At 37.1% G+C, this 12,483-nt stretch overlaps 1 protein-coding gene across 3 annotated transcripts in view; it reads right to left on the reverse strand.

Annotated features, from left to right (window-relative positions):
• The window catches only part of LOC126298471 (adenosine 3'-phospho 5'-phosphosulfate transporter 1), a 91,450-nt gene that overhangs the window by 67,518 nt on the left and 11,449 nt on the right, over window positions 1–12,483 (reverse strand). For all 3 annotated transcript variants that reach the window (XM_049989803.1, XM_049989804.1, XM_049989805.1), the window contains one exon: window positions 11,069–11,293. In XM_049989803.1, coding sequence (XP_049845760.1) covers window positions 11,069–11,293 — 225 coding nt within the window. The remainder of the gene's footprint in view (window positions 1–11,068; window positions 11,294–12,483) is intronic.

Genomic DNA, 12,483 nt, shown 5'->3' on the forward strand with positions numbered 1-12,483 from the left:
CTTTCGGAAGTCTGATTTTTTTTCTGCTCAAAATTAAACATAACAAAATTAGACACAAAATACGGCACAATAAACATAGATGCACACTTCAATTATCTATGTGAAATCCTTGAACCTACAGGATTGTACAGAACACTAGACTACAAAAAATGAATAGAGCGTTCGGCGACAAGACACAGCACGTATATAATAAAAAATGCCCATACAAAAAGTAACATGGAAAATCTACTGAAGTACGAAAAGAAAATCATGAGGAAAATTCTCGGCCCAGAGCTGACAGACGAGGGATACAGATTCCACTCTAGGAAAACTACAGAGAAGATGTCAAACATGGCAGCAGATGTCAGAAAAAGAAGGTTGAAGTTCTATGGGCACATCATCAGGCTATCACCAAAATTACTCACCAAGAGGATTCTCACATAAGTACAAGAGGTCAAATCAACAATGGCGAAAACAGCTAGGTGTTAGCAGCTGGTTATAGGGTGTATACAAAATCTATATGTTCTAATAAGATTTTAAGGAACAATATGTAAATATATTCAAAACTAAATAGTTGATATCAATGCAGCTCATCTTATAATTAAACCAACAAGACTTTAGCGATAATAACTAGCATTATAGAAGTCTCTGGTATTATATAAATCAAGTCATGTTACATGTCCTACATTAAAAAATGTTGTTCTTTTATCATGTACATTGTCACACATTTTATACTCTTTTTAGATTAATAATTGTATAATCTGTTGTTATTGCCTATTACTGTCACAATAATGGAAAAACTGTCTGCCATTAGTCTGACCCTAACTGTGGTCTGTCCATATTATTGAATGTTGGCGACATTCCTTATATACTGAGACAGTGGCTAAGGCTGGTAATCCACTGTAAATGTATCAACAAGATAAACTATTACATCAAATAATATCGTTTGGTTCATATAGTGCCAGCAGACTTCAATCCTCCTCAATATTACTATTAAAGTCGTGTTGGTTTAAATATAAGATGAGCTGTATTGAGTCAGGCAGCAGTAGCCGACCGCGACAGATGCAGCAACAGATACGTAAACCGCTTTTGTGACATTTACGAGTTCCTATCCAGGAGTGAATTTTATTATATCTGTGTGCTTTAATAGTTTAGTTTCTTAAGTTTCTGCATGTAGATTTGAACTCTAATAGCCACAGTTCACACGTTTTCGTTTGTGTCAGAAAGTAAATCAATTTTGTGACATATTACAAGTTCCTTATATCAGGGGCAAACTATTTAGTTTCACCTGAGTGCTTCAGTAGTTAGGTTTTCGAATATCTGCATACTACTAGACACAGTTCGTGCATTTTTGTCAGAGTCTACAGTAGAGTTGTGCAGCACATGCAGATAGTCTGTTTATCTGCATAGTTTAGTTTTCCACGGTCTTTATTATGGACAGGGGATGCTATTGTTGTGTGCAGATGTGAGCCGAGTTGATAACACTTTGTTCTCAGCTTCAGGCTGTGATGGCTTCAGTTACACAGCTTGAGGCTGCAGTGGATGGGCACTAATGTTGTGCGCCGGCCATGGGGATCCTACAGATGTCCAGTATGCCAGAGTTCTCCGATCAGTCCTCGCCGGTGGGCAGCCCAGTTACTGCTCGCATTGAGGTTGACCACTCACCTGTGGTCGAGTGGGAGGTCACCCTAGAGCGAAGCAGGCGACAAAAGACTTCCCAAGCGGCCGCACATAAGGCCTCCCCCATTTGTCTGACAAACAGGTTCCAGGTGCTGTCTGTGGCTGACAATGTTGCTGAGCCAGATGCTGTCACTTGTCCTGTTTCAGAGGAAACCACTCAGCCTGCAAAATCTGGGCAATCACAGAGGGTGCGACTTTTGGTAGTTGGGAGCTCCAACGTTGGGAGCGTTATGGGGCCCCTTAGGGACTTGGCTGACAAGAAGGGTAACAAAACCGATGTGCACTCCGTGTCCATACCGGGTTGAATTATTCCAGATGTGTGGGGAAAGTACCAGAGCTCCAAGCGATAATAGAAAGCACTGATGCTCAAATCGTTATAGGCACTGAAAGCTGGCTAAAGCCAGACATAAGATCAGCCAAAATTTTTGCAAAGAACCTAATGGTGTTCCAAAAGGATAGGCTAAACACGATTGGTGGTGGCGTGTTTGTTGCTGTCAGAAGTAGTTTAACTTGTCGCGAAATTGAAGTAGATACTTCCTGTGAGTTAGTATGGACAAAGGTCATTGTTGGCAACCAGAACAAAATAATAACTGGATCCTTTTACCGACCTCCCAATTCAGATGGTACAGTTGCTGAAAGGTTCAAAGAAAACTTGAGTTTGATTTCAAACACGTACCCGACTCATACGATAATAGTTGGTGGTGACTTTAATTTACCCTCGATATATTGGCAGAAAGACAAGTTTAATTCCGGAGGTAGGCATAAAATATCATCCAAAATTGTGCTAAATGCATTCTCTGAAAATTATTTCGAGCAGTTAGTTCATGAGCCCACGCGAATAGTAAACGGTTGTGAAGACAGACTTCATCTCTTAGCAACAAATAATCCTGAGTTAATAATGAGCATCAAAACTGATTCAAGGATTAGCGAACACAGGGTTGTTGTAGCGAGATTGAATATTGTAATCCCCAAATAATATACAGCAGATAAAAATTCACTTGACCCCTTCCCGAGAGACAATCTCCACTCATTCCAAATTAATAATACAAGTGTACACCAGATGTGGCTTAAATTCATAGAAATAATATTGGCAGCAATTGAGAGATTTATAACAAATAAATTAACAAACGACAGAGCTGATCCTCCTTGGTACACAAAACGGGTTAGAACACTTTTGCAGAAACAACGAAACAAACATGCCAAATTTAAACAGACGCAAAATCTCCTGGCGTTCTTCTAGAGAAGCTCGAAATTTAGTGCAGTCTTCAATGCAATATGCCTATAACAGTTGCCACAATGAAACGTTGTCTTGAAATGTGGCAGAAAATCCAAAGAGATTCTGGTCATATGTGAAGTCTGTTAGTGGCAAGAAACAATCAATGCCTTCTCTGCACGATGGGAATGGAGATACTATCAAAGACAGTGCTGCCAAAGCAGAGTTACTAAACACAGTCTTCCGAAATGCCTTCACAAAAGATGACCAAATAAATATTTCAGAATTCGAATCAAGAACAGCTGCCAACATGAGTAACGTAGAAGTAAATATCCTCAGAGTAGTGAAGCAACTTAAATCACTTAATGAAAGCAAGTCTTATGGTCTAGACTGTATACCAATTAAGTTCCTTTCAGAGTATGCTGATGCATTAGCCCCATACTTAACAATCATATACAACTGTTCGCTAGACTAATGATCCGTACCCAAAGACTTGAAAGTTGCACAGGTCACACCAATATGCAAGAAAGGTAGTATGAGTAATCCACTAAATTACAGGCCCATATCGTTAATGTCGATATGCAGCAGGATTTTAGAACATATATTGTGTTCAAACATTATGAATTACCTCGAAGGAAACTGTCTATTGACACACAGTCAACATGGGTATAGAAAACATCGTTCCTGTGAAACACAACTAGCCCTTTATTCACATGAAGTGTTGAGTGCTATTGACAAGGGATTTCAGATCGATTCCGTATTTCTGGATTTCTGAAAGGCTTTAGACACTTTAGCACACAAGTGGCTCGTACTGAAATTGCATGCTTATGGAATATCATCTCAGTTATGTGACTGGATTATCTCAGTTATGTGACTGGATTTGTGATTTCCTGTCAGAGAGCTCACAGTTCGTAGTAATTGACAGAAAGTCATCACATAAAACAGAAGTGATTTCTGGTGTTCTCCAAGGTTGTATTATAGGCCCTTTGCTGTTCTTTATCTACATAAACAATTTGGAAAAAGTGGCAGTTGACCCTGAATAGTGAAAAGTGTGAGGTCATCCACATGAGTGCTAAAAGAAACTCGTTAAACTTCAGTTACATGATAAATCAGTCTAATCTAAAAGCTGTAAATTCAACTAAATACCTAGGTATTACAATTACGAACAACTTAATTGGAAGGAACACATAGAAAATGTTGTGGGGAAGGCTAACCAAAGACTGTGTTTTATTGGCAGGACACTTAGAAAATGTAACAGACCTACTAATGAGACTGCCGACACTACACTTGTCCGTCCTCTTTTAGAATACTGCTGCACGGTGTGGGATCCTTACCAGATAGGACTGACGGAGTACATCGAAAAAGTTCAAAGAAAGGCAGCATGTTGTGTATTATCGCAAAATATGGGAGCAAGTGTCACAGAAATGATACAGGATTTTGGCTGGAAATCATTAAAAGGAGGCGTTTTTCGTTGTGACAGAATCTTCTCACGAAATTCCAATCACCAACTTTCTCCTCCGAATGCGAAAATATTTTGTCGACTCTGACCTACATAGGGAGGAATGATCACCACAACAAAATAAGGAAAATCAGAGCTCATATGGAAAGATACAGGTGTTCATTCTTTCTGCGCGCTATTCGAGATTGGAATAATAGAGAATCGTGAAGGTGGTTCAATGAACCCTCTGCCAGGCACTTAAATGTGATTTGCAGAGTAGATTTCAATTATCAAACTTTAAATACCTTCACATCTTGTTCCTTAAAACCTTATTAGAACATGTAGACTTTATATAAGTTAAATAGACAGGTGCTACTGGCACCTAGTGGTTTTTGCCTCAAGCAACATATCAAAACCTAGTAGCCATAAGTCTCCATTTTGCTACAGTACCGGCCACACATGTAAATGCCGAATGCTGTGTTTTCTTGAATGTTGTAATGGGCATCAGTTGCACACCATGAGTCGAGGGACTCATTCACAAGCATCTTAGAACACGGCGTATATGGCAGACAGCAATGTGCATACAAGGTCATGAAAGCTCTCAACAAGGAAGACAGACACTGTCTCACTGGACATTATACCCAATGAACAATACATAAATCATTATACAGATTTGTGGTATACACAGAAGGCTGAAGATGATAATAGCGAAAGTACATACAATGACACAGTTGATCCAGTTACTATGGACAAACTACAACAGGCTTTCAAAGCATGAAAAACAGATAAGCTAGTGGAACAGACAGAATAAACACAGAGCTAATTAAATATGGACCAATAGATAAAATACTTTTACAATCAATAAATAAATGTTGGACTAACTGCAAGATCCCAGACCCTTAGTATACACCAGACGTACTCTCTTTTCAAAAAAGGGAAACGTAATGACTGAAAAGCCATCATGTCACAAGTTTTCTAAACAATGGCTACAAACTATACTCAAAGATCATCTATAACTGCTTGAAGAATATTACAGAAGCTATTATTTCTGAGGAACATAATGGGTTTACATCAGTTCGTTCATGCACAGACAATGCATTTGAAGCTAAAAACATTATAGAAAAACACAGAGAATTTAATATAGAAACTCATATGGCCTTTATAGACTTTAAGAAGGCGTTTAACTGTAAGAGCTGTGATAGTCTATGGAAGATTATATCTGAATGTGGATATTCCTATCACCTAATAGAGGTAGTGAAAATTCTCTACGAAACACAGGTAGAAATCAATTAGAAGAAATAATTATTAAACTAGGCATTAGACAAGGATGTGGACTATCAGCTACCCTTTTTAATATTTACATTGATTTCATTCCTTGCATATGGAAACGCAAAGTAAACAAAGGAATTGAGATAATGAATTAGGAATACCTGAATGTACTTTTGTTTACTGATGCCACTGTTATTATTAAAATGAATAAAGATGACCTGCACAGATCAGTATACCAACTAAACGAAATTTGCAAGAAGCAAACTTCAAAATTTCTAGTAACAAAATAAAAATAATAGCATTCAGAGGAAAATATCCAGTCAATCAAAAATTGTTGAGGATAATTCAGTATTACAACAAGTGTCTCAAATCTCTTATTTAGGCTGTGCCGTAAGTTTTGATTTGGACCCTGACACTGAAAATGAAATATACAAATTCCAAGCTGTCTGTGGTACCATTAGCAGAACATTGTACCAAACTGTATAAAAAGAAACCATCATGAAGTTCTATAAAGTAAAGGCAGTTCCAGTGTTAGCCTACAGAAGTGAAAGCTGGGTTACCATTTTTTAAAATAACAAGACAATAAAATTCAGACAGCAGAGATGAGGTTCCTAAGAAAGACGATAGGCTGCACAAGAAAAGATATGATTAGAAATGAAGATATTAGAACAGAATTGAACATTTACAGCATGAATGAAAAAATTCAAAAATATTGTGAAGATTGGAAACAACACCTCATGTGAATGCTAGGTTACAGAATTCCTTTGAAGATCCTGAACTACAAGCTAAATGGGAAAAAGAGATATTGAAAGACCTAGAAAAAGAAAGGGAATGATTTTGTTTGAGAGTTTGGAACAGGCAACAGCCTAATCCTTGAAAGGAAGAAAATGATGATGATGATGATAGTATATTACAGGATGTACACGCGGACAAGGAAAAAATAAAAGTTCCACAGTTTTCTATGGATATTCTAGTTAAGACAACACTTTTTCCATTCCAACTGACAGCATACTTTCCCTCAGAACTAGGAAATTTCTCAATCCTTTGGATAGTAAGTGATTTATACACTGGTGCAGCACATCCCAGAACTTTAGGAAATGAAACCCACCACAAAAAGGACATGTTTTGGGAAGATCTTTGACGCACAAAAACATGTACACTGCATTTTTTATATTACCAAAGTATAAATATGAAGTCCACCCAGCAAAGCACATTAGTTTCCAAAGCAATGAAATCAAGACGTCGATGCGTTTTTGTCATCCAATCACAGCTCATGTCACGTGATCTCACTAGGCAATGACAGCTGATATTCAGAGCATAGGACATATGATGTAGTCAGCATATAGCAACATCACTGTTTTTTATAAGTTTATGTACATAGAGTCTAGCTACAAAAAATTCTAAGTTTTCACATATAACATAAATCTTTTTTTGCACGTGTTATCCTTTAAGATATATCAAACACAAACGTGTCAGTAACACTTTAAATAATGACATGAATGTCTGGTCTTCTGGATCCGAAATTTTGCTAAGTGGCTGTTCTTCAAAGTGTTAAGTTTTGAATGATAGTAAAATGCTCCATGATTTAAGAAAGTCATCACACATTCTCACATTTAACATAATTCAACTTGTGCAAAAGGAAATTTACTTTGAAAGTAACACTTCTCAAATCACCATTCACAGTATTTTCCTGTGACTTATTAGAAATGTAGACAGTTGTGACATCATGCTACTTGAAAGCAACTTCTTGTTACAAAGTACTGAAGTATTGCATAGTCTTTGTCCTAAAGCCTTTGGCATGTTTTGCTGTCGGCAGACGTTTAGGAGTGCACTGCATTTTGTTGTCATAAATGGAGCATTTTCTTTGCAACTTAAGTTTTATTTCTGTGTGTTTCTCTCATTTGTTTTATTGCTACATATTATTTTGCAGTAGTGAGCCAAAGCAAAATTCTTTATTAGATCATCAGTTCTTATCAGTCAAAATCACAAAACTTTAACTGAAACCTAAAACAATGAAAAATTGCTGGAATTCTAATAACTTCCAGTGTTTTTCCCGGTTTTCTCCTGGATGAGAAAATTCCCGAGTTCTTCCCAGATTTCCCGGGGCATATACATCCTGTGTTAGCATACATACACCATATCCCTGGTATTGCATTGCTCAACATATTTGAAAATTTGCTGAATATGTTGCACAAAAAAGTTGTATCAAAAAGTCATTATTTGAGCTGACTTCAACATAGATAAGAGAGCTGATGACAGATTTGCCACTTGTCTGAAGGACTTGGTATCTACCGATGGCCTACTACTAAATTTCAGAAAATATACTGAAGTAACAGGAGAGACTGTAACATGTTCAGACAATATTGTAAGCAGTATGAATTATGATGTCATTTTAGATTTAAGGAGGTCCAACCACTCAGCCCTTTTTGCCTCTTTGCTCAGTTAAGGTAAAACCCATACAGCAAAAAAGAGTCAGGAACCTTAGCCAGCAAAATGTGAATATATTTGTCTCTAAACTGAAAATTAGTTTTCAGTAACCACTAAATAGAGTGATTTTGTATCAGAATTCACAAGCATATTCAATGCAGATTTCCCCTTCATAACAGCATGTGACAAATCCAGTAAGAAACATATCAGAGCTCTGCATGACCGAGTAAGCGAGCACTAAATACGAGATGGGGCGAGCACACCCTAACTGGATAGGCTGCCCGCACTAGTTCTAGTGACCGAATACGTAGCGCGTAACTTCAAACAATTTACATGTGTCATTATCCGTGTGAGACTGTAGTCAGTAAGGGCTTCTCATTTGTGGTCTCTCTCTCTCTCTCTCTCTCTCTCTCTCTCTCTCTCTCTCTCTCTCTCTCTCTCTCTCTCTCTCTGTAATCATACAGTGCGAGGAAGACATTGCAGTAAGACATAAGATTTAAACCAATGTTTACACACTGAAGAAACGGGAAGGTCTAAAAAGTCAAGTAAGGAGAACAGTTCGTCTACTGGGTACGTATCGTGCATAAACTGCTCCACATTATAGTGTTTCCAGTTGGGAACCACTCATTTAAACAAACACAGTTGCAAGAAACCTCACAAAGATACAGCTCCTTCAGGGATACGGTCAGTAATAAAAAATAGTATTACAGCAAAGTGTGCTGCAATGTGTGCTAAAGACATGAGACCTTTTAATGCTGTTTCCAGTGAAGGTTTCAGAGAACTAGGCCAAGAATTAATACATCTAGGTGCGCATTATGGAGAAGTTGACGTGGCAGATCTCATGCCACATCCCTCTACTATACGCAGACATGTCAAAGAACAAGCTGATGCAATATGAAACAGCATAATGCCTTCTATTATTGCGGAAGTTATTAATAAAACATGTGCTGCTACAGTTGATATGTGGACTGATTTGCATAATCAGGTGCACTATTTGACGCTTACAACACATTACATTAACACAGATTGGTCTCTAGTGAACAATGTTTTATTTGCAACAATATTCCCGGACGTTAAGAAGATGGGAGTAAATATTATGAAAGAAGTTGAAAAGAGGATGGCTGATTAGAACATTTCGCCGGACATGTTGCACAGTTTTGTTTGTCTCCGACCAGGGTGCCAATGTAATAAAGGTTTTGGAAAATCACGAAAGGATTCCTTGTGCTGCTCATTGTATAAACACAGCACTTAGCCATACTTTCGATGAAGATAACTTCTTGTTAAATCATGCCTTGAACATTGCATCAACAATAAATACGGTACTGCAAAATGCATTGTAAAGTACATTAAGAAAAGTGGCTTCTGCTCATCTTTGAAATCGTCATTGAAACAAGAGGTCTGCACACGCAGGAACAGCTTGTACACTATACTGGAATCCTTACACATTCAGTATAACAAAGTTGCTGCTGTGCTGATGGGAAAGAACTCCACTTACAGATTGCAAAGATATGATAATGAGCTTGCAGAAAAAATTGTGCACTTTCTGAGACCATTTAAAGAGGCCACAGATGAATTAGAAGGCGAAAAAGAACCGACAATCTAGTTAGTTCTTCTTTGGTTTCACAAAGTGCAACAAATTTACAGTGTCAATGACACTGACTGTCACGTGAGTAATTACTGCAGCTAAAAGCACTGTTTCATTATGATATGTGATAGATTTATAATTAACTAGTCTAAATGATGTGTACTAACAGATATGTATTTTTTAACAGAAGGCACAAAGGATTAAAAATCGAGCCTTCACTTTTGTTTGTGAGAAGATTGTGATCACTTCCAGACATAAAATTGCTACGTTTCTTTTGCCTTTTTTCCGTGATCTTAATATGCTTGAAATGAATGAAAAACCAGGTAATTCTTAGCAATGTGCGACAAATGTGTGCCACTTACGTAGATACAACATGTAATCATTAACATAATCATTTTTGCATAGTTAGTGGATAGTGTATTATAGAGAAACTGGAATATTATAATACGCATAATATTTCATTAACGTAAAACACCTCATTTTTACGAGAACGTTTCAATGATTTCCACATCAGTTCTGTATTACTTGTCTCTTTTGTTTATTATCATAGATTCTTCAAGTACTGTGTCATCACCACCCAGAAAGAGAGATAGTTTAAAGGAATGGAGGAACAACAAATCATCCGCAGCAGATGAAGTACATCTTCATCCCGATGACATCTTAAAGTGGTGGAGAAGACATTAAACAGATTTGCCAGGCCTGGCTGCAGTTGCAAGATGTATTTTATGTATCCCAGCAAAAAGTGCACCTAGCGAAAGATGCTTTAGTAAAGCCAGCATGTTAGTAACAAATCGCCGCAAGCCAATCACATCCGTTAGTGACTTACTGCTGATCAACAACTATAATTTTGTTTCTGTTGCAAAAAAGTGAAAAGTATGACAAGTTATGTCTGTAAATGTTTAATGTTCTTTGTATGCTTTCTTTATGAAAATGGTTGTCTACTAGAGTACAGGGACAGCACTTATTTAATGTTTCCTATTAATGAAAGGAAAAATATGTCTTCTGTTTGGCAATGAGACTCGTCTTCTATCCGCGATTGTATTGAAACATCATTTTACTTTCCAAGTGCTTTAGGAATTTGGCTGTGTCACATACCCTTTCTTGGAAACATTACTTTTGTATTAAAGAGAGAGGGAGACAGAGATAAATACATCGTGTGTGTGTGTGTGTGTGTGTGTGTGTGTGTGTGTGTGTGTGTGTGTGTGACAGAGAGAGAGAAGAGAGAGAGAGAGAGAGAGAGAGAGAGAGAGAGAGAGAGAGAGAGGCGTTGGATTTGTATAGTGGAGTGCATGGTGACCCATCTATCACATGGCATCGAATTCTGCCTACATATACCTGTGCAGGTACAGAACTATATTCACTGATAAATCATCAAAATTTCAATCAAATAATGTATATATTGTATATGACACATCATGTAACAAATTATTCTATTCTAGTGCATGAGCTCTCTGTTTCATTTATCAACAGTACATACCTGAGTAGGGAAGCTGACATATTTGAGGGCTTCATATTGGCACCAAGAACTCATTATATTGGAAAATGAGCAGTATACATATTTGTACATTGGAGCTGCATGGCGTGTTTGATTTGTTGTAAGTATATATGTGCCTGACAAAAGGAATGCTAGTATCCGGTTGACAAATACCAGAAACTGGGAGTCAGTAAAATGTCCTTTGGTTCCATCACTGGCTTCATATTCCTGGAAAATTTTAAACATACAAACAACAAGAACTTGAGAAAATAAAACACCAAGAAGAATAAAAAATTTGATACTAGCTCTGCAGAATAAAATATTGTAAAATGACTGATAAAATATACGCTACACAACACCCATAATATTCAAAGCCAATAAGCAAGCCCCATCTCTAAACAATCTTACATTAAATACCACCAAGATACTGAACAATGCACAGTCAAATACTCTGGCATGGTGGTATGATAAGAGTAGGAACAAAAATTTATGAAGATGGAGGTAAGTGATACTTCGACATGTAAATTAGTCTACTTTGCTTATTTTCATTCACTTATGTCGTATGGTATTATGTTTTGGGGTAACTCTTCCCATTCTAGAAGGATATTTTTGGCTCAGAAACGAGTGGTTCGGGCAATAAGTGGTGTGAGTTCACATAACATTCATATAGGTGAAGACAACATTCACAACACAGACACTGTTGTGAACAATATCATTTTATTTTAAGAAATATAGCAACCAGCCACTTTTTTATGTACTTTTATTTATGTTAGTATGTGTTTCAGGCCATCATGTGTCTTCAATTGATGTAATACATATTTGAATCTTCAGTAAGTAAGTCGTTAAAATATCAAGTCATTTGGATGCTGCAGCTGGCCTGCGCAAAATTAACAACTTTATTTAGTCACTACACTTTGTGAGTTGTATATTACTGGGGAAGGAGAAACTGTAAACAATATTGTTTTTCTGCACATAAGGACATGAGCAACAGATATAAATACACCATTTTACTGTGCCGCAATTTTGGGAAAATGTACACCCTCACAGTAATCCTGGAAAAAAAATTTAAAAAAATTCGGATACCCTCCGATAAACGCAACAGAACATGAACTGGATGGACTATCCCTGAAGTATGCATTGTTCTGCTCATAGTGAAACATATCACATACAGGCTATTTGTCACATAATTTTTATATGTGAACTGTGACTTTGTGAGTTACACTCAATAGCATTTCTAGTAAATGCACCACCAAATCATTAAATATATATAAAATGGTTTTTCAACCAAATGCAGTAAGACTTGACCCCACAAATGTCTCAGTCACTTTCAGATTATCATTGCACTTTTAGCATTACATAACAGACCAAACACAAACAAATGGCCATCTTGGCAGAATTCACACTTTAAAAACAGCTGA

This window comes from Schistocerca gregaria, chromosome X (genome assembly GCF_023897955.1).
Source record: "Schistocerca gregaria isolate iqSchGreg1 chromosome X, iqSchGreg1.2, whole genome shotgun sequence".
NCBI classification, from domain to species: domain Eukaryota; kingdom Metazoa; phylum Arthropoda; class Insecta; order Orthoptera; family Acrididae; genus Schistocerca; species Schistocerca gregaria.